The sequence below is a fragment of the Glandiceps talaboti genome, chromosome 15 (assembly GCF_964340395.1).
Source record: "Glandiceps talaboti chromosome 15, keGlaTala1.1, whole genome shotgun sequence".
NCBI classification, from domain to species: Eukaryota; Metazoa; Hemichordata; class Enteropneusta; family Spengelidae; genus Glandiceps; species Glandiceps talaboti.
This window is the reverse complement of record NC_135563.1, coordinates 3,834,017-3,857,961: the sequence shown is the minus strand read 5'-3', so window position 1 is coordinate 3,857,961 and position 23,945 is coordinate 3,834,017. Positions and strand designations below refer to the sequence as shown.

The following is a 23,945-nucleotide window of genomic DNA, read 5'->3' as shown; positions in this document are numbered from 1 at the left end:
AATACATATGTCATTTTGATGGACAGGATACACAGAGAATACAGATGTCATTTTGATGGACAGGATACAGAGAGAATTCAGATGTTATTTTGATGGGCAGGATTACAGAGGGTCATTTTGATGGGCAGGATACACAGAGAATACAGATGTCATTTTGATGGGCAGGGTACACAGAGAATACAGATGTCATTTTGATGGGCAGGGTACACAGAGAATACAGATGTCATTTTGATAGACATGCAGGTAATACTGAATGAACAGAACACAAGTAGGTCTTTTGCTGGTAATGTCTTTCCTATCGTATGAGGAATGTTATAAGGGAGAGTTTAACATGAAACACAACCTGGTAACAGATCTAACAGAAGGGTCATTATGCTACAGTCAAAATAACTATTTTCATATGATTTTACATTATTTTGCAAATGTTGACTTGATTTCACTTTTAATATAGTGTGCAATACTTCAGTGCATAATACTAACATTTTAGGCAAAATGAATGGTGTAGAGGAAAAAATATAACATATTGTACATTAATTCCATCCACAAAATGGAATTCATTAACCATTGAATGCTTAAATAATTACTTGTAGTTGTTGCCAAATTTTATATTTATATTCAGGGTTCTAATCAACATTTACTGGTATATGTCAGATGTTCAACCAACATTTATATAGTAGATATTCATCGGTGGTTCTACAAGTTTGCATAGTGGTGCTATAAAGCCACTAGATAGTCTACAGTTTTATTGGGAGTTCTATAATTTCTAGTAACTTTAATTTCTATGTTCCTTTTATAATGATTTATCCAATGAGAAAACGTTTGCTACATTACAATCAAAATACACATGATGAAATGTATCATAGTAAATAACATTCAAAACCTCTGTTTTTTCTCTTTTGTTTTTGCATTCACTATTTCTAAACTTTCTCATTTGGATTACTATGAAATGGGTGAATTGTGTAAGAATTCATGTTGACTGTACTGTGTTAGAGAGTCTGTTGTTAGGTCCAGTATTGAGTTAGCATGTCTATTTCTCTTGTCTGAGACAAATGAGAGGGGTTGTCTTCTTGCTATCTGTGATGACTTAGGGAGTCCATTTTTCTTTTAGCATATATTGACTTATGGGGTCTGTGTTCCTGTGGCTTGTGTTGTCTGTCCTTCTTCTGGATAATCTTGGATCTTTCGGTGCACCTGTCGTAGATATTGTTGCTGTTTGTAGTAGATTTTCAGTGCACCCTTGATTGCAACAAATGCAATACCTCCCTGAAAATTACAACCATACAGAATGTTAAGAGTCAGCAAAAAAATTGCAATGACATGTTTCTCTGTAACCACACATGACATAATGTAAGTGAAGCAAATTATAAATCCCCCTGACTCATTCATTTAGCTGTATTATCAATAATGTCACTGTCATCATCATTGTCGTCGTCGTTGTTGTTGTTGTTGTTGTTGTTGTTGTTGCCATTGTCATCATCATCATCATCATCATCATCATCATCATCATCATCATTATCATTGCCAGCTGTCAGATATATGGCTGTCATTGCTATGATTGTTTAAAGGTAGAAGAGCAATAAGATTGGTAATTTTACACACAAAACTATAAAAATAAACCACAGACACAGACACAGACACAGACACAGACACAGACACAGACACAGACACAGACACAAAAACAGACACAAAAACACAAAAATTGGAGATGGTCTCTTTATGCCATTTATACTACTGAGAAACATTAATGATTAGATATCATGCAGCTTTGTCTTCTAGGGTAATTGCCTTTCTGAACACTAATTTCTCCCTAGTTTCCAGAAAAAGACATTACTTTTTCAAATTTAACAGTCCAAAGTACTTTATTATGTATCTCCTACTAAGGTACATGTAACCCATATGTATGATGTTTCAATACAGCTGTATTTTACATGTTTATACTTGGCTGTCATATTGCATGGCTATCATAGCATAGTAATAATAATAATAATAATAATATAATGATAATAAACTTTATTGTAACCTTATCTATATTTCCAGATATCAGTACAATACAATACAATAAAGTAAAAAGAAAAATACCTGTATTGACCACACACAAAAAAGAGTAATTTCACAATGTGAAAATCAACACAGCATATTGGTTATACAGATAGTGATGAGCCTCTGAGGCCAGATGTAGTCAGAGGGCCTGAAAAGTAGTAAATGTATTTGTCGAATGTATATCACAAGGCAGCTGGTATATTTTTGTTCAAATGATATTCTCGAATTTTGAATCCATGTTGAATAAATTTGCTTTTATCAACTAATGTATTTTTGTCTTTTACTTTAAGAATCTTTATGAGATTCTCATTATCCATGCTTGTACCAGAACATATATTTAATTTGTTAAAGAGTTCTTTCCTTTCATTTTGATATCTGTATAGCGTAATAAAAAATGCTCCTCATCTTCTATTTCACCTTGTTTACATACAGGGCATGTCCTGCTTGATAAGGTGGTGTTTGTGTATATTCCAGTTTCTATATGTACAATATGCGCACTAATTCTAAGTTATATATCTAGTACTGGTATATGGCATGCTGTACTTGGCTGTCACATTGCACAGCTATCATAGCATACTATACGGCATGTTGTACTTAGCTGTCACATTGCATGGCTATCATAGCATAGTATATGGCATGTTGTACTTGGCTGTCACGTGGCATGGCTACAGTATAGTATATGGCATGTTGTACTGGGCTGTCACGTAGCATGGCTTTCATGGCATAGTATATGGCATTTGTACTGGGCTGTCACGTGGCATGGCTTTCATAGCATAGTATATGGCATTTGTACTGGGCTGTCACGTGGCATGGCTTTCATAGCATAGTATATGGCATTTGTACTGGGCTGTCACATAGCAAGTTTTATTGCCTGTCACATAGCACATTTTACTGGACTGTCACATGGCAAGTTTTACTTGGTTGTCACATTACATGATTTACTAGGCTGTCACAAGGCATGGTTTACTGGAGTGTCACAGACATACCATGTTTTACTGGGCTGTCACATAACATGATTAACTTTCATTAATTTTTTGTGTGAAATCGCAATATCAATATCAATATCAATGTCAATTTCTCCATCCAAGGTCTTCGTAGTGGGAAAATATGTGGCTGCATAAATGTACTAAAATCGTTCTCTACACACACTAAATACCACATCTCTCTCTAATTAACAGATCAAGTCAGTATTACAGCAAACTATACAATTCTGACCAAAGATCCAATGAACAAGTTACAAATAGTGATTGACATGTTAGATTCTTGCTATAGCACAGTACACTCAATTAAACTTCTTTCCTTTGCTGACCCGGTTCTAATCAACTGACATCTGCTGTGTATCACAAATCTAAGCTCAAACTTAAAGTGAGGATACTGGCATTATTTTTGCTACTTTTGTGACAACAGTATATGTTCAACTTGTCTCCTAGGAATCAGAGTGATTGGTAGTACCTAAGACCTGGTCTGTAACTAGGGATTCCAATCACAATCGATGAGAAACCAAACATCTGGACTACTCATCTGACATTTATCAATGTTACTCTCGGAGGAATAGCAGTATAAATGTTAATACCTGACCTAGGAATGAATTTCAAACTAACAGTGTGTACACTTAGATTGATCATGACTAATTATATCTCTCCACGACTATAAATATTTTACTTGAAAATACATTATTGTCAGGTAGATAAATATCAGGGTGTTTAGATATGCGTGCAAAATCTCTGATAAATTGATCTTTTCCCTGGGGTTGTTAAGATTTACATTTCATGAACACTGTATGATAAATGTTTGCACACTTGGACAATTTTATTTTCTCAGAAAATACTGACTCTGTGACAGCTCACATATCAGAAGGAATATGACAATTTGATCGCTGGCTTTGAGTCTTCAGATCTATAGACAATGTATGTTAAGAATTCCATTCATTGTGATATCGGTATTAAAATGTGTATAAATGAAAAGATGTATCTACTACAACTTAGCAATGCATGTTCTAGACACAAGAAGCTAGTTTATAAATCTGAATTACTATGTCATCCCTAGACGACATCAGAATTGATCAAATTCTAGAAATAATGACACAGTAGAGATGTGATGATGCTACAAGTGTCTAAGTATTCTATTTACATCTACTGATCTGATGATGCTTTTCAGACCCAGGGTTCAAAATTTTCTCATACAATTTAATACCAATAGTTGGAATACTAGTTTATTTATTTCGGTGGTCCACAACATAATGTTGGTGGTTCACTTATGTCATATTAGCCATGGCTGTTAAGTACATTTTATCTGCATATTTCCCTCGTATCATTTGTTGTATTTCTATGTTCATTTTTCTTCTAAAGCTTTCCATAAATCAACCTCTAACATAACCATAACACTTCTTAGGATGAAGTAGCTTACATCTGATATGACAAAATAAAGACCAACAATGTTTACATCTAGATAATGTTTTATAGATTACTAGAATTCCTTTCTGTCTTTGTCTCTAATTTGCTACAACTGTGACAGACATTGTTGAAGTTACACTAAAACTTAGAGATAATATCACAACTAAACACCAGGGTGCACACACTGAGTACTTGCCTTGTTTGGAAATTAGGACTCCATTGTGATAAAACAGTGCCATGTTCAATGTGCAAGGTAATCCTCACTTCATGTGTATCTTTTTTTTGTTTTAAATCATCAGATATTGCATTTGACATCAGTCGAGGTCAAAATGAAGATTCAACTGGAAAAGCTTATGCTTGAAATATGGTGAAGTACATGTTGTATAATGAAATAGGAACTGTTTATTTGATGAAATGGAAATTGTTTATTTGCCCATGTTTGATAATAAATGTAACAAACAAGAAAAGAAGTAGTTATGTACCACGTGTCATCATTGTGCAATGTTTAAATCAAATCACATACAGCAGAGGAACAACTTTCTTCTGAATTTGTACAGGTAATTATCAACTTGAGAGTTGACACATCCTTTCTATGACATTTGATAAGAGACATGTATCTATGAGATATAGACACTATGTCTTCAATATCTACCCACACAGGAAATGCTGAGGCTAACATGTAATCAATACAACTTGAGTATTTGTACTTGTATGTGATTCATACATATATATATATATACTGGGTAAGTCTGACAGGGCAGCATTAATTTCAACAATACCTGTCATATGTCATGTCATTTTCTGAAACTGACCAGGTACATTTAACTCCATTGATTAAATCTGCTTCCCTATTTTGCAATGTAAGTGCGTTTGCATAGAAAAACATGACATATACACGTTTCACCTGCTTAGATCTCTTTACTTTAGATAGCACTACATCTCACTTCTTGATACTGTTCAGTTCAATCATACCTGTCAAATGTCATCTCATTTTCTGAAACTCTTCACGTACAACTGATTGAAAACTGTTTCCCTGTTTTGCAATGTAAGAAGGCATTTTGCACAAAAAACATGATGTGTGTTCTTCACTTGCCTAGATCTATTTAAAGCAATCTTTATATGACACTACTTTTCACCACTTGATGTTGTTTATTTAATCTGTTTTGTATCTTTATGAAGAGCTTTTTTTTCAAGCCTGAGTAGCAAGTGTTACATGTGGGCTACTATAAAAACTAATTATAACAGTGACTTCATCCTTGAATGCTATCCAAACTAATTGAAGGGGAGCTCCTCATGTGGAGAATTCAATCATGAAATATCTAATGAAATCTGCCTTGACCTTTTGGACAGGAGTTCAAGAGATATATTAAGTATTTCATGGTATATGTTAGATGGTGATTTCAATACTCTTTGTAACATGTATGCAATAGACATTAGTAGTCAAATTGTGTACATGTAACTTTCAATACTTCATAAAACCCTTACGTTATGAGAATTTCTCACTTAAGGAAAAAAATAAATATTACAGAATAATATTACCTGTGCCAGCATAATTTATGTGAAATTGAAATAACAAGCCTTCAATCAAAGACATAGCTCCCAACTTGTGTGTTTTATGGCAACCTTATTGTGCAAATTCAATGGTGACTCTAGATACAAAACGTCATAATTTATTGACCAATTTGGTATTTGACCTTGAATCTGGACATCAAAGCCAAAGGTCAAGGTACAAAAATAAAGCTGACCTTTGAGGTACATAGACATTTAAAAGGAGTCATTGTTTATTCAACTTCTTGAGTTAACATAGAAAGAAAAATTTGGTCATTTCACCTTGAAAATGCATGTCAAATGTGAGGGTAGAGACTTGAATGGTGTCCATATGTATCAAACTTTTATTTTGGAGATAGGCAAAATATGCTTTTCTATCACAAATATGGCAGCCAGCGGCTATACAGGTGAAGATCACTAAATTAAGTGACTTGTACATGTCTCACATGGTCAAAATCCAAGTCATGATTAAATATGTTTGATTCGAAAAGTTTTGAGGATAACCAAATTCGGCTATTTGACCTTGAAGAAGACTGTCAAGGTCAAATTTCAAGGTCTTAAAAGAAAGCTCACATTTGGTAAGATGGGTGTTGGCACTTGAATGGAGTCACTATGTATTATGCCTACAATGTTATGATGCATATTGTGAAATTTAGAAATAAATATAGCTGTCATTCACCTATGTTTGATTTGGTCACAATACAAAGTGACGTGCATACAAGAATGTATCTCTCACATAGCATGTTACAATTGTGCCAGGTTTGGATGAAATCGGTTGATGCGTGCCACAGATATGAGGTTGCATGCATGCATGCACGATCGCAAGCATGCACAGACAGACAGACTAGCCCCCTCTGAGTGGTGCCTGTTGGGGCTAAAAATGGATGATTTTGAATATCTTGACTCATGTTGATGTATCAGACTCAGAGTGCCAGTTATGTAAAACATATTTTTATTAAAGATAAAATGTGCCTTGGGAAATCAAAGTTCTTCAATTCTATCCAAACTTTGCCATAGGAAAGCTTGTTCCTGGTTCTTTTGAGACAATAAAAGACATTTGGGGTTTCACGGTCTTGTTTTCAAGGAAACTGACAATATCTTATTTTTCTGTAGACAATATTTAGTGGTCATACTGGATTCTAAAATTAGTAAATTTTGATATCATTTTGATCTCTATATATTTAAATAATTTCTATGGGGACAGCAGATTTTGTCCACTGGTTGTAACTGACAATAGGTTGGAGTTTTCTTGAACAAAGTAACAGCAAAATTTTAAGGAGTTTATTTCCAAGGCACAGGTTTTTTTTTGGAATCTACACATCTTTTTCTAGATTCCCTTCCATTTTTGTATCTGAATTCCTACACCTTAGCAAAAACACAGAACATAATTTAGATTGTATACACTGTAGTTATCCAATACAAAACTGCATGACAAAAAACTGTTTTGAAAATTCGAGTGAACATACAGCAAATTTTCTGTATATATACATGTATGCACATATACACATACACACACAACCACACACACCCACACCCATACCCACCCACACACACACACACACACACACACACACACACACACACACACACACACACACACACACACACACACACACACACAAATACTTAAAGAACAATAAGTAAAATAGGCAACTTTTGATATCTATACTGACTGGTTTGTTATAATGAGACCAAAGTGTAACAAACTAAATGTGCAATGAAAGTGAACATTTCAACAAAAATATCTAAAAGGACTTACCAGAATTGTTCTCTGCAGATTGGAATTGAGTGATCCAAACATGACTTTTCCACAAATAGTTGCTATGGTAGGGAAGATCAAGGCACCGCATAATATTCTGGTGGCAGACACTGGATCATTTGATGGAACTGTCTCAGCTGGGATGCGGAAACCAGGCGCCATATCAGGAAAGAGATAACTGAGAAATGGAATCTTAGTCGAATGTTTTCTCCAGAGCTTCAAGATATAGTCCTCCCATCGGATCATCTTTCCAAGGATCAACATCACTGGAATAGTGGGTAGTCCTATAAGCAGGAATAATGGATCAGCTCGTTCCATCACATCAAGTCCCTCTTTATGTCCCAGCACCTGCATGACAGTCACTGCACCATACGTTACTGCAGTCCAGTAGATGGACCCAACTACAACCCCTGCAGCTGCAAAGGGGCACACTTTGTAGATGATCTTATCCACTGTGTCAAGTATATACACAAATGAACCTGGCAACAAAACAAAATTCAAAATATACCCTTTACCATTTTGCTGATAAATAATCTATCATTTTCTCAAAACAACTTCCTTAGGTACACAATTCATAACAAATGAGTCATTTTTGTAATCATTTGCTACAGAACAAAGAAAAATACATCAAACTGTCCATGTTATTCCTCAAACTGGATGTGACTTCTCAAATTTTCAGTTGCATGTATCAGAGGAAGGACTCATGGCTAGATATGGTGAGTGGTAGGTAATAACCCTTGATCTTGTCCTGTACTCACTTCAAATATTAAATATAGTAGAGTAGATATATGCCCTAGATTTTTTCAAAAAGAGGGCTTTGAGGTTGATATTAAACCACTTTTGTAGTAAAATGCTAGTTGGAGACAAAGAAAAGACCTTCTTGGATCTAGTGGCTGGTGTACTGATACAATTTTGGCACAAAATGAATAATTTGGAGTATGATTTTCATTTTATCAACAGAGCACTCAGGGAGTTTGGTGCCCTTGTTACCTTGCTCAGGGTGAAAACTGTATGGTACAACATCTCTGTTTCAAAAATATTCATCAGAAATATTCTTCAGATAGGACAAAATCAAGGTGTGTTCTCTTGACAAGACATGGGCATGAATAAAGGGCTGAGACAATAACCTCTAACAGGTTAAATTGCTAGAAGGGCTCAAAAACTGCACAATGCTGCTACTTGCTTCTTATTGGCTAAACTTTTTGTGCCCGGAGTTAACCAACTGATTATAAATGGGGCCCTGGTAAGACAGATTATTAAGTGAAGGATTTAACTCTGTTATGGTTGTGTGGTTAGTGGCAGCATGGGTAACTTGTATGTTGCCAAGGTAGCTGAGAAAGTGTTGTAACATTATAGGTCTGTGCCTATAATGATGCAACCAATATAATTTTTTTAGCACTATTCTGAAAGTCTGATATACATAGATGTATTTGTGATTTACCTAGTTTTGGATATACGATAAGATACTCTGTGTTGCATTGTGGGCAAGCTACTTTGGTTGTGCTATTTCCTTTCTGTTTCTCATCAATCCATCTCTGTAGACATGATTGATGTACCCATTTTGTTGTTCCTTTGCACTTGCATGGCCTTGTCCAAGGTGCTGATCTGTCATCTTCTTCTGTAGCAAAACACACCCAGCATGTACGCCTGCAAGTCAAACATAACCAAGTATGTGAAAAACCACTAACTATCCATCATTATGAATCTATCATCTTAACATCAAGGAGGTCACAGCAAACCATTCTTTTATGCCTCACTTCCCTGTCACTGCTATAACTTTTGCTATATCCATGATATCACAAAAGTTATAGCAGACAGTTCAAAGAATATATGCAAGTCATTTCAAACATAGAAATATGAATACATGCAGACCAACAGATTTGTTGCTAGCAACTGACTGACACAAAAGAAAATCCACAATAATAAATATTTCAGTTTAACATGGAAATGGCCTTTTATATTTGGAGTCTCAAGTTGAAAATACATGTACTAAATTTCACTGAAAATAGATTGTGAGTAGTAGCTTCAGTTTATAATGGGGTGTGTATAATTTAGTCCTCAGATGACATACCAATAACTATTGTGTATCAACCACATAGTGTACAATTTAGTCCTCAGATGACATACCAATAACTATTGTGTATCAACCACATAGTGTACAATTTAGTCCTCAGATGACATACCAATAACTATTGTGTATCAACCACATAGTGTACAATTTAGTCCTCAGATGACATACCAATAACTATTGTGTATCAACCACATAGTGTATAATTTAGTCCTCAGATGACATACCAATAACTATTGTGTATCAACCACATAGTGTACAATTTAGTCCTCAGATGACATACCAATAACTATTGTGTATCAACCACATAGTGTATAATTTAGTCCTCAGATAACATACCAATAACTATTGTGTATCAACCACATAGTGTACAATTTAGTCCTCAGATGACATACCAATAACTATTGTGTATCAACCACATAGTGTACAATTTAGTCATCAGATGACATACCAATAACTATTGTGTATCAACCACATAGTGTATAATTTAGTCCTCAGATGACATACCAATAACTATTGTGTATCAACCACATAGTGTACAATTTAGTCCTCAGATAACATACCAATAACTATTGTGTATCAACCACATAGTGTACAATTTAGTCATCAGATAACATACCAATAACTATTGTGTATCAACCACATAGTGTACAATTTAGTCCTCAGATGACATACCAATAACTATTGTGTATCAACCACATAGTGTACAATTTAGTCCTCAGATGACATACCAATAACTATTGTGTATCAACCACATAGTGTATAATTTAGTCCTCAGATAACATACCAATAACTATTGTGTATCAACCACATATCATAAAGTAGCAGTACTGATTTATTCTTGTGCTAAAGATTATTATTGTTTCCATTATTTAAAGGGTCACAAGTTTATAAGTTTTTTACTCAAGTGGAAATATATACTATACAACCTTGTTTAAACTACACTAGTATAAATTATAATGTTAATGTTTAATGTTTGGGTGCTGCCTGTTGGGGGCAAAAATCATTCAGATCATTCTGACCCTTGTATTTTCTAATCTTGTCTTGCCAGTGTTTCTTATGATTATGAGCCCTAGAAAAGTCATTTCACCATTCCTGCATTGTGTGACCTCTCCAAAAGAATAAGGTTGTATGTTAGGAATCATGGGAAGGAAACAATGTTAGGAATCATGGGAAGGAAATTAAAGTTTATTAATAGGAATCATGGAAAGGAAACAATGTTAGGAATTATGGGAAGGAAAACATAGTTAGAAATCATGGGAAGGAAACAATGTTATGAATCATGGGAAGTAGACAATGTTAGGAATCATGGGAAGGAAAACAAAGTTAGGAATCATGGGAAGGAAAACAAAGTTAGGAATCATGGGAAGGAAAATAAAGTTAGGAATCATGGGAAGGAAAATAAAGTTAGGAATCATGGGAAGGAAAACAAAGTTAGGAATCATGGGAAGGAAAACAAAGTTAGGATCAATGGGAAGGAAAACAAAGTTACACATCATAGGAAGGAAAGTTTATAGTAGCTTCACATCTCTTGAAATCATTGTTTAGTCAAGGGTTCAGGAAATGTGAAGTTTGTAACATTGTTTACTTCCCATGATGCCTTGCCTAAGTGTACAGTAGGTCTCTTTTCAACCACCTGATTTGATAATTTTAATAATTTCTCTATATTAGAGAGGCTGTATGATGCATGGTTTGTAAAAATGACTTTTCTGACTTTTTCTGACTTTCTCTGACATCACAATGCAGCTAAGATAAATTCAGCCTCACTTGTGTTCTCCTTTACATGATAAGTCATCCCCTGTACAACTATTCTTTGTAACATGCATCATCATTCCACTGTTCCACTGTTGCTAAGGGCATGGTCATGGTTGCTATGACCAATTGTGTCAAAATGTTTTCAACAATATGCAAAATAACACCTCCAGAAACACCCCGCTATGTTTCAACCCCAATCACCATGCAGACAGACAGACAGACTGTTGTGACTGTTACCATACCATTGTGATATAGTCAATTAAAGAACACATCCTTTGAAAGAACTTTTGATTTCATCAGCAGATGATCACTTTATCAGAGGGTTTTACATCTCTGTTACTTTGTGTATTAAAAGGGAAGACTACACCCACAGACACTGTTTTAATACAAAGCATCTGTTTTTCAAAGAAACTCTCAAATAATTACCCACAAGCATGACAGAACACACACAATCTTGAAGGCAAATATTAACAAGTATCACTGGAACCAATTAAGAGGACAAACATGATATTTGAGATTAAGGATGGATGTATCCTTAGAGAGAAGTCCTGTCAGTCAATATCTCTTCTCTAATATCATTATTCCACTGTTATGACAATGGATGACTTCAAGCATTGAGTACATCCATGACAAGGTCACATCCACGGAGCACTACTAAGACTAGATCCTATTTATGGAGATATTGTATATGTTACATCTATATTACAAGATGTATATGAATTTCTAATAAAAGCTTTAACTGAAATATACTGATCTAGGGATCTGATAATCCTTAAATTTGGGTCACTGTTTAATCATTAATTAAATGCTTGTAGTCAACTCTATGTTGCTCATGTTAGTATTTTATCACTTGCGCAGTTGCTATGGGTATGGTTATTGTTGCTATCTGTCTGTCTGTCCTATCTATCTATCTATCTATCTATCTATCTATCTATCTATCTATCTATCTATCTATCTATCTATCTATCTATCTATCTATCTACCTATCTATCTATCTATCTATCTATATATTATCTATCTATCATTCTAGCTGTCTATCCATCATAACACACCGATCCATCATATCCATCCACTGCCACCCATCCATCCATCCATCCAGCCAGCCAGCTATCCATCCATCCATCTATCTATCCAGCCAGCCAGCTATCCATCCATCCATCTATCCATCCATCCATCCATCCATCCATCCATCCATCTACCCACCCACCCACCCATCCATCCATCCATCCATCCATCTATCCAGCTATCCATCCGTCAATCCATCTATCCAGCCAGCCAGCCAGCCAGCCACCCATCCAGCCATCCATCCATCCATCCATCCAGCCAGCCAGCCAGCCAGCCTGCCAGCCTGCCAGCCAGCCAGCCAGCCAGCCAGCCAGCCAGCCAGCCAGCCAGCCAGCCAACCAGCCAGCCAGCCATCTTAACAGACAGACAGACAGACTATATTAGATCTAAATGGATTAAAAGAGATCACATAGAGAGATATAACAGATAAATAAATAATGATTAAATTGACTGACATTTAATTAGAAATAAAACGTTAGCTCAAAATATAAACATATTGCATGTTCCCTCTTTGTGGTCAAATAACATAATGCTTTATGAGTGTCTTGTTGACAGGTTCAAGTTAAAGTAACACCTTGGTGACACCTGTCTTTAATAAAACTACTGAGTGAACTATTTGTAGTTGGCCACCTGCTGAATACTAAGTGTATATACTATTGTAATGAATCATAAATATCATGCTGGTGCATATCGACAGGGTACAAATTATTTAGTATATAATTTATATACTACTAAATTAAGTCTATAAAAGTTCATTTTTTGATCATATTCAAGTTTTCTAAATGCAAATATACTGCAAACATAGAAAACCGTTTTTTCAGATTTGAACATTCATTTTCATGACTGAATAATACATGTATACAGAATCAGCTGAGATGTCAGATTATGTATGTACTCTCACACCTAATCAGACATCATCAAGGCCTTCCAAGTCACAACCAGTACATTATTTCACCAACAGTCAATCATCACCAAAGTAAACCTTATTGAACTCTATCCTTTAAGACTGTAACACACCGACTACATTTCCTGTGTTGTGATTCGTCAAACATGGTCATGTGGTATGTAGAGTGACTGTAAATGACATTTATCATATCATATCATAATAACAGCTAGGTAAGGCTAATAGCCTATGAGCTGGTCCACAAAACAAATTACATTTAAAATAGTGTCAATCCATGTCCTTATGGCCGTAGTGAGAAGTCAATGTTCGTAGAATATTTCCAGTGTTCCCAGAGAGAGTCTAGATTGTTCTTAAAACAGTTAAGTGAATTTGATGTGACAAGCGTAGCAGGTAAACTATTCCATGTGTTGATGACTCTGTTTCCGAAGAAGTGAGCACGCACAGATTTGGAAAATCCAAGTTTCTTTAGTTTCAATGGATGACCTCTTGTGATCCCAGTAGTGTCAAGTTGTATGAAATGGTGATTTGCGTTATATTTTCCATGAGTGTATTTCCATAATTCTATCATGTCTCCTCTGGCCCTCCTGTATACCATACTGTGTAAATCAAGGTATGCAAGGCGGTCTTCATAATCTAAATTCCGTAATTTAGCAAGTAACTTGGTAGCTCTCCTTTGTACACTTTCAATTAAATTGATGTCTTTGATGAATCTGGGTGACCATACTGTGTTAGCATATTCAAGATGTGGACGAACTAGGGCTATGAACAGTTTTTTCAGCGACTCTTCCTCGAGGTAAATGAATGACCGACGTATCAGACCTAAGATCTGGTTTGCTTTGTTGACCTGTTTCTCCACATGACTTGAGAACTTTAGTTCAGGGTCCACATGTACACCAAGGTCTTTTTCAAGTTCTGTTACCTGAAGGGGTTCTTGTACATTATCGCTATTCATGGTGTACTCTGTATTTGTATTTGTATATCCAATATGCATGATTTTACACTTGGTTGCATTAAATTTCAATTGCCAGAGATCGGACCAGTTTGTTAAGTTATCAATGTCTTCCTGTAGTAGTTGACAGTCTTGTACTGATTCCACGGTTCTGTACAGTTTGGTATCATCTGCGAACATTAGACAAATGCTGTGCATAATTGAATCAGGAAGGTCATTAATGAAGCAGATAAACAAAGCTGGACCAAGAACACTGCCTTGTGGGATTCCACTTAATACTTGAGACCACTCTGATTTTGATCCATTTACTATAACTCGTTGTTTTCTGTTTGATAAAAATGAATGTATCCATGTTAAAACCTTGCCATCAATTCCATATGCCTTTAACTTAATGAGCAATCTGGTATGTGGTACTGTGTCAAATGCCTTGGCAAAGTCCAGGTAAACAACATCTACTGGTTTATTTTCATCAATTGCTAGTGTCCATTGATCGAGTGCTTCCAGCAGGTTAGTAGTACATGAACGTCCAGATAGGAAACCATGTTGGTATGGAGACAATAAGCTACTATTAGTCATGTGGTTGATAAGACTGTCTCGGATAATTTTCTCCATTACTTTACACACAACACTAGTGAGGCTTACTGGTCTATAGTTACTTGCTTCTGTTTTCTTTCCTTTTTTGAATATTGGAGTTACATGGGCTTCCCTCCAGGCAGTGGGGACTATACCTGAATCCAGTGAACTTTTAAATATCATATATAGTGGATAGCTGATTTCATAGGCCAGTTCCTTTAGAATTCTAGGATGAAGTCCATCTGGGCCTGCTGCCTTGCTGCTGTTGAGCTTAATCAGTTCCTTGTAAATAGTGTCCTGTGTAAAGTGAATGTCAGTGAGCCTGGTATTTAAAAGTTTATCTGGTACATTAGGTACACTGGAAAAGTTCTCTTTGGTGAACACGCTGCAGAAGAAGTTATTTAATTCCTCGGCTTTTTCATTGTCACTAGAGACAATACCCTTGGCTGTGTTTATATTACTAATACTTTCCTTAGTTTTCATCCTGCTGTTTGCATACTTGTAAAATACTTTGGGGTTAAGCTTTACCTCATGTGCAATATTTCTTTCAAAGTCTCTAACTGCTTGTCGACATGCCCATTTAGCCTGGTTTCTTGCTTTTGCAAACACTCTGTAGTCTTTACCATCCCTAGTAGTGATATACTTCTTGAATGCTCTATGTTTTTCTTTAACTTTGTCCCTTGCTGTCCCATTAAACCAGACTGGCTTGTTGTGAGAACTTGTATTTTTGGGCTTTGTCCTTGGTATACATGATTTAATGGATTTGTTCAAGTGATACATAAACAGATTCCAAGCCTCATCTGTAACTTTATCATTTAGTTCTTGGTCCCATTGGATTTCTTTCATTTGTTGTCTCATGGTATCATAGTTTGCTTTGTCATAGAGTAAATGTTCCTGGCCTGCTGGTGATACATATGGGTAACAGGTAAAATTGAATTTGATGACAACATGATGACTTTTACCAATCGGTTGTAGATATTGGATATTTTTTACCATGTCCTCTTCATTGCTGAGTACCAGGTCTAAAATGTTGGACTGTGTGTTAGGTCTGTAATGTGTAGGTTCTTTCACATGTTGATACAGGAAACTGTCTCTCACTGACTCAAGGAATGATAAAGTCTGATTGTTTGAACCTGGTAGAGTTGTGTAGTCGTTCCAATTTATACCTGGGGTGTTAAAGTCTCCTACAATTAGTATATGTGAAGCTGAAGTTGCTGAGCATAGTCTTTCAAGTGACGAATGGAGTAGACTGTTGTTTTCATGATCACTATTCGGGGAACGATACACACAGCCAAGTAAAAGTCTATCATTGTCTTTGAGTTTGATGTCACACCATACACTCTCTGCAAAATTTACGTACACCTGGTCATTGCTACAGACAGCATTCCATTTTTTCTTTACATTTACTGGTCAACAATTACTAGTGCTGTTGCCTGTATGGGTAACAGCACTAGCAGCTGTTGACTGATGCTGTCATATGCACATGCGCACATGTTTTCAGAACAAACAAACCTGGCATCTTCTGTTGGCTCTGAGTCACATGAGCATATAAACGTCATGTTTTTAAAATAAATTTCTGAAGACACACTTGCTACCCTTGTGCCAAAAAAGGATTTGGAATGAACACATTTGGTAATTATTAAAGAAGTATGGGTTTCCATGTTCCTGTGTTGTTTTCTGAACTATTGTCACTGTTGTCATGTGTTACCTTGTATAGAACAGTGCTGAGAGAGTGACAATGTAGTAGGTGTGTTACAAAACACATGTTGACTGATCGTGCTCGTGCAACATCATACGTCAGTCTCCCTCAGGCCTGTGGGTCACCCCAACACACACACTGTTTCCCTCGAGACTTTGTCGTCAACGCACTAAGGTCATAACTAACATATAAATTATATCAGGTACATGTATGACTTGATTTCACTGACCAGATGTTATATTGACTGCAAGAACTACTTAGGTTTTGATAAACATCTAACAATTATTATTTGTATAAACAACAATTTTTGGTAATTGCTCAATAATGTTGTGAGTGCACTGCCACTTTTTGATGACAGAGCCATTGAACAACATTGTTGGACTGCATGCTTGAATTATTGCAAGCTAGCCTGGCCTTGAGCATCCCTACTTGTATATGATCTTGTGCAACTATCGTAAATTGTCCCTTATGAGCGGCATTCAGTTCACATGTGTTTTTGCTTGTAAGTTTTAGAGGAAGTCTTGGTTGTCTACCAGTACTAGCCTGTCCTCTATAGCAGGCAGGTTTGTACTAGCCTACCCTCTGTAGCAGGCAGGTTTGTACTAGCCTACCCTCTATAGCAGGCAGGTTTGTACCAGCCTACCCTCTATAGCAGGCAGGTTTGTACTAGCCTACCCTCTGTAGCAGGCAGGTTTGTACTTGCCTACCCTCTATAGCAGGCAGGTTTGTACTAGCCTACCCTCTATAGCAGGCAGGTTTGTACTAGCCTACCCTCTGTAGCAGGCAGGTTTGTACTTGCCTACCCTCTGTAGCAGGCAGGTTAGTACTAGCCTACCCTCTATAGCAGGCAGGTTTGTACAAGCCTACCCTCTGTAGCAGGCAGGTTTGTACTTGCCTACCCTCTATAGCAGGCAGGTTAGTACTAGCCTACCCTCTGTAGCAGGCAGGTTTGTACTTGCCTACCCTCTATAGCAGGCAGGTTAGTACTAGCCTACCCTCTGTAGCAGGCAGGTTTGTACTTGCCTACCCTCTATAGCAGGCAGGTTAGTATTAGCCTACCCTCTATAGCAGGCAGGTTTGTACTAGCCTACCCTCTATAGCAGGCAGGTTTGTACAAGCCTACCCTCTATAGCAGGCAGGTTTGTACAAGCCTACCCTCTATAGCAGGCAGGTTTGTACTAGCCTACCCTCTATAGCAGGCAGGTTTGTACAAGCCTACCCTCTATAGCAGGCAGGTTTGTACAAGCCTACCCTCTATAGCAGGCAGGTTTGTACAAGCCTACCCTCTATAGCAGGCAGGTTTGTACTAGCCTGTCCTCTATAGCAGGCAGGTTTGTACAAGCCTACCCTCTATAGCAGGCAGGTTTGTACTAGCCTACCCTCTATAGCAGGCAGGTTTGTACTAGCCTACCCTCTATAGCAGGCAGGTTTGTACTAGCCTACCCTCTATAGCAGGCAGGTTTGTACTAGCCTACCCTCTATAGCAGGCAGGTTTGTACTTGCCTACCCTCTATAGCAGGCAGGTTTGTACTAGCCTACCCTCTATAGCAGGCAGGTTTGTACAAGCCTACCCTCTATAGCAGGCAGGTTTGTACTTGCCTACCCTCTATAGCAGGCAGGTTTGTACTAGCCTACCCTCTATAGCAGGCAGGTTTGTACTAGCCTACCCTCTATAGCAGGCAGGTTTGTACTAGCCTACCCTCTATAGCAGGCAGGTTTGTACAAGCCTACCCTCTGTAGCAGACAGGTTTGTACAAGCCTACCCTCTGTAGCAGGCAGGTTAGTACTAGCCTACCCTCTGTAGCAGGCAGGTTTGTACCAGCCTACCCTCTGTAGCAGGCAGGTTTGTACAAGCCTACCCTCTGTAGCAGGCAGGTTTGTACTTGCCTACCCTCTGTAGCAGGCAGGTTTGTACTAGCCTACCCTCTGTAGCAGGCAGGTTAGTATTAGCCTACCCTCTGTAGCAGGCAGGTTTGTACTAGCCTACCCTCTGTAGCAGGCAGGTTTGTACTTGCCTACCCTCTATAGCAGGCAGATTTGTACTAGCCTACCCTCTGTAGCAGGCAGGTTTGTACAAGCCTACCCTCTGTAGCAGGCAGGTTTGTACTTGCCTACCCTCTGTAGCAGGCAGGTTTGTACTAGCCTACCCTCTGTAGCAGGCAGGTTAGTATTAGCCTACCCTCTGTAGCAGGCAGGTTTGTACTAGCCTACCCTCTGTAGCAGGCAGGTTTGTACTAGCCTACCCTCTGTAGCAGGCAGGTTTGTACTAGCCTACCCTCTATAGCAGGCAGGTTTGTACTAGCCTACCCTCTATAGCAGGCAGGTTTGTACTTGCCTACCCTCTATAGCAGGCAGGTTTGTACAAGCCTACCCTCTATAGCAGGCAGGTTTGTACTTGCCTACCCTCTATAGCAGGCAGGTTTGTACTTGCCTACCCTCTATAGCAGGCAGGTTTGTACTTGCCTACCCTCTATAGCAGGCAGGTTTGTACTTGCCTACCCTCTATAGCAGGCAGGTTTGTACAAGCCTACCCTCTATAGCAGGCAGGTTTGTACAAGCCTACCCTCTATAGCAGGCAGGTTTGTACTTGCCTACCCTCTATAGCAGGCAGGTTTGTACAAGCCTACCCTCTGTAGCAGGCAGGTTTGTACTAGCCTACCCTCTGTAGCAGGCAGGTTTGTACTAGCCTACCCTCTATAGCAGGCAGGTTTGTACTAGCCTACCCTCTGTAGCAGGCAGGTTAGTATTAGCCTACCCTCTGTAGCAGGCAGGTTTGTACAAGCCTACCCTCTATAGCAGGCAGGTTTGTACTTGCCTACCCTCTATAGCAGGCAGGTTTGTACTTGCCTACCCTCTATAGCAGGCAGGTTTGTACTTGCCTACCCTCTATAGCAGGCAGGTTTGTACTTGCCTACCCTCTATAGCAGGCAGGTTTGTACAAGCCTACCCTCTATAGCAGGCAGGTTTGTACAAGCCTACCCTCTATAGCAGGCAGGTTTGTACTTGCCTACCCTCTATAGCAGGCAGGTTTGTACAAGCCTACCCTCTGTAGCAGGCAGGTTTGTACTAGCCTACCCTCTGTAGCAGGCAGGTTTGTACAAGCCTACCCTCTATAGCAGGCAGGTTTGTACAAGCCTACCCTCTATAGCAGGCAGGTTTGTACAAGCCTACCCTCTATAGCAGGCAGGTTTGTACTAGCCTACCCTCTATAGCAGGCAGGTTTGTACAAGCCTACCCTCTATAGCAGGCAGGTTTGTACTTGCCTACCCTCTATAGCAGGCAGGTTTGTACAAGCCTACCCTCTGTAGCAGGCAGGTTTGCACTAGCCTACCCTCTGTAGCAGGCAGGTTTGTACTTGCCTACCCTCTATAGCAGGCAGGTTTGTACTAGCCTACCCTCTGTAGCAGGCAGGTTTGTACAAGCCTACCCTCTATAGCAGGCAGGTTTGTACAAGCCTACCCTCTATAGCAGGCAGGTTTGTACTTGCCTACCCTCTATAGCAGGCAGGTTTGTACAAGCCTACCCTCTGTAGCAGACAGGTTTGTACTAGCCTACCCTCTGTAGCAGGCAGGTTTGTACTAGCCTACCCTCTGTAGCAGGCAGGTTTGTACTAGCCTACCCTCTGTAGCAGGCAGGTTTGTACTAGCCTACCCTCTGTAGCAGGCAGGTTAGTATTAGCCTACCCTCTGTAGCAGGCAGGTTAGTATTAGCCTACCCTCTGTAGCAGGCAGGTTTGTATTAGCCTACCCTCTGTAGCAGGCAGGTTTGTACTAGCCTACCCTCTATAGCAGGCAGGTTTGTACAAGCCTACCCTCTGTAGCAGACAGGTTTGTACTAGCCTACCCTCTGTAGCAGGCAGGTTTGTACTAGCCTACCCTCTATAGCAGGCAGGTTTGTACTTGCCTACCCTCTATAGCAGGCAGGTTTGTACTTGCCTACCCTCTATAGCAGGCAGGTTTGTACTAGCCTACCCTCTGTAGCAGGCAGGTTTGTACTAGCCTACCCTCTGTAGCAGGCAGGCTTGTTATTTTATGACAATTATTCTTGCCACCGTGTCTACAAACTCAGTTAATTTAGAGTTGACACACAAGTTTTTTAAAATTTTGGACTAAAGGAAGGTGAACAGCTATTGACGTATCTCCAATCTAAAAAGTAACTAAATATAAACAAAAGTAATGAATTCTCAGAAAATCCTTTCAATGGAAGATTGAGGGATACAACCTGAAAATGCTTGGCATTGTCTGAAAAATTGACAGCTTGGTAGAAGTGCTAGGTCTTGTTATGGAGAGTTGTTGTTTGCCTTTAAACAGGTCCACTGTACTTTTATAAATATGATGTTACCGTTATTCTTGAATATGTTATATAAGTCTAGTGCCATCATAAAGGGTTGACTACAAAATGTACTATTTGATATATTTTGTTATTTTTGATATTTTGGAGTGTTACAATATCAAGGTCAAAGGTCAGGGTAGAAAGACTAATAAAAGTACATGAGAACACATTTTCCATGACAAATAATTATAAAAATTTACAGCCTAAAGGGTACATGTTCGTATTGGCAGTGAGTTATTCTGCCTGTTAATAATTTATTTCACAATAAATGGATCATTTCATGTGGAAATGTCACCTGTAAGATCGATATCAAAAAGATATTCAGGCATGCCAAATACATATGTTACATAAAGATCCAAAGTTGAAATCAGTCAGGTAATGACGTATATACAATAAGTACTATGCTATCGGTAAATGTAAAGGCATTTTTTCAGTCCATTATTCCTTACGTCAGCAACTTCCTGGAAATTGCTCCATGTCTTATCCAATCAACTGGCTGCCATGGCAACCATTTGATAAAAACCTTGCATATTTGACACAAGGGCATCATTTATTGGAATTGAATACTGGAAACAACTATTGAATCCTTAGAAATTAATCCATTATATATTTTTATGGCACAAATTTCAATTTCACTGAGTTATGGACCATAGATGAGAGAGTAGAAAAAAGTAAAATATGCAACCTGTGGCAGGCCTTTCACCTTTCAATCATCCAAATATCATGATATCTTTTTATCCTGATTATATCAATAATCCTTATATACTAGCTTTAGTAATTACTACTGCAATTTTTCAAGGAATGTTTGTTCCACATAACAATTTAGGTTTTTGATTCTATGCACATGCACTAGACATGTGATTGAGTTCAACACAATATACAAATGTATAACGTAGCCCAATACATCCATACATACATACATACATATACATCCATCCATCCATCCATCCATCCATCCATCCATCCATCCATCCATCCATACATACATACATACATACATACATACATACATACATACATACATACATACATACATACATACATACATACATACATACATACATACATACATACATACACAGACATACATACATACATACATACATACATACATACATACATACATACATACATACATACATACAGACAGACAGAGACTCAACCCTACTTTAATATATGTCTACATGTAAGTCCATAATAAAATCTATCTCTGTGATTGGCTGACTCTGTTTTCTAATGGCGATTGAGTCACATAGTTCCATCCTCCTTGTTGATTCTTATCACATGGTGATGCCATTGACATCATCTAGCACAGTGGGTGGATGTAAAACCCTGTATCAATTTCTTCCTGTTTTCTGGCTCATGCTTCATTAAAGTAAAAGCCTATGTCTTTGTGGAGAAGACAAAATCCACACCAGTGAGGGTCTATTAAGCTAGGTGAAGCCAAGGAGTCCCGGACTTTGTCAGTCCAATATACATCATTACAGACAAGAAAAACAATATGTGACATTATGAATGACATTTTCTGAATACATATAGTGATGAAGCTTGAGGACTGAGATTAAGTCTATCTACGGTTAAGAAATGTCTCAAATCCTAAATTAAACGGTTAAATGACGTTCAGATATTCATAGAAATCATACCCATCATGTGTCTAGCATGGCAATTATGGTCATTCCAGGGTAATGACCTCCAGAAGTCACAGTACATGTATAGCACCCCAACGGCTAAAAATCCTTATTCATGGATGATCCCTGTATCACCGAAAAAAAAACACAGGTAGATAAATTTGAACCTGGGTAGCACACCAAAGTCTAAAATTTGTCAAAGTACATGTACACTTTCCTTTCCACTCCTGATCATGTAACCTGATCATGTGCTCCATGACTGCCAACCACTATCTGTTCCGAAAGAAATATTAATACTTTTAAGTAAAATCTTAAGACCCATCTTTTTAATTAAATGTTTTTACAATTCTATGTTCAATGTGGTGACTTTTACTGACTGTTTTAAAGAATTTTTGTTTTTTGTGATTTTATTAAGAGTTCTTGTCAAATGCTTTGAGATGTGATTTTACATGGAAAGCATTTTTAAGAAATAAATATTATTCATCAATCTCATTATTCTGATTAGTCATCAGAGCTATTGATATTATCTATATCTTCTAGTAGACATATATGTGAACATTGTTTTATCACTTTTATCACCATGTATACTGCTAGGCTAACACCGTAGCTGATACAGGTGTGGAGTCATAATGGTTGAATGGCTGACTTACAACCTGCAAGTTGCCAGTTCAAACCTCGCTGCTTCCATTTGTTTCAGAATGGCTACATGTACAGTTCTTGGGCACTATTTGAACCATGATTGTGTCTCTGTCTACAACTGTATACATGTATAACGGGACTTGGTAGGATAGAGGTTGCTATGGGAAGGATTTATGCAGCTGAAATGGATTGATCCCAAGGGATTTGAGGAAAGTACAAGAGTACTTGGAGTAATGGGTGATTGGGCCATTAAAGGTTCGTGCCAAAGGTACTAATTACAAAGTGTTTTGAGCACAGTATGTGTGGGGAAGCATAATCTAAAAGTGGTGCAGCTTAATTTTATATTCTGTAATTCATTTATTGTATTCATAAAGAAAACTTAAGATTCTGCATAAGATAACATTAATCAGATCATCTGACTTTGCATAAGATATCATTTATACATCCTAGGAACATCACTACCAACTATCAATCAACTTTATAGTATGGGGGGGGGGGGTTATGATAAAAAAATGCAATCACATCAATTTTTTTAGTTTATTGCTATTTTTATAAAAAATGCATAATCTTTACCACATTTGCATATCATTGAT

At 37.8% G+C, this 23,945-nt stretch overlaps 1 protein-coding gene and 1 long non-coding RNA gene across 2 annotated transcripts in view; one reads left to right on the top strand and one right to left on the bottom strand.

The window, feature by feature from the left end:
* Positions 1-545: 545 nt before the first annotated feature.
* Positions 546-23,945, bottom strand: part of LOC144446713 (E3 ubiquitin-protein ligase MARCHF5-like) — a 52,002-nt gene continuing 28,602 nt past the window's right edge. The window contains exons 2-4 of the mRNA XM_078136535.1: positions 9,182-9,387; positions 7,741-8,219; positions 546-1,263 (exon numbers count right to left, since the gene is read on the bottom strand). Of these exons, the coding sequence (XP_077992661.1) occupies positions 1,120-1,263; positions 7,741-8,219; positions 9,182-9,387 (829 nt within the window). The 3' untranslated portion in view covers positions 546-1,119. The remainder of the gene's footprint in view (positions 1,264-7,740; positions 8,220-9,181; positions 9,388-23,945) is intronic.
* Positions 3,213-23,945, top strand: part of LOC144446715 (uncharacterized) — a 173,024-nt gene continuing 152,291 nt past the window's right edge. Inside the window, exon 1 of the long non-coding RNA XR_013481974.1 lies at positions 3,213-3,223. This is a non-coding gene — a long non-coding RNA (uncharacterized LOC144446715). The remainder of the gene's footprint in view (positions 3,224-23,945) is intronic.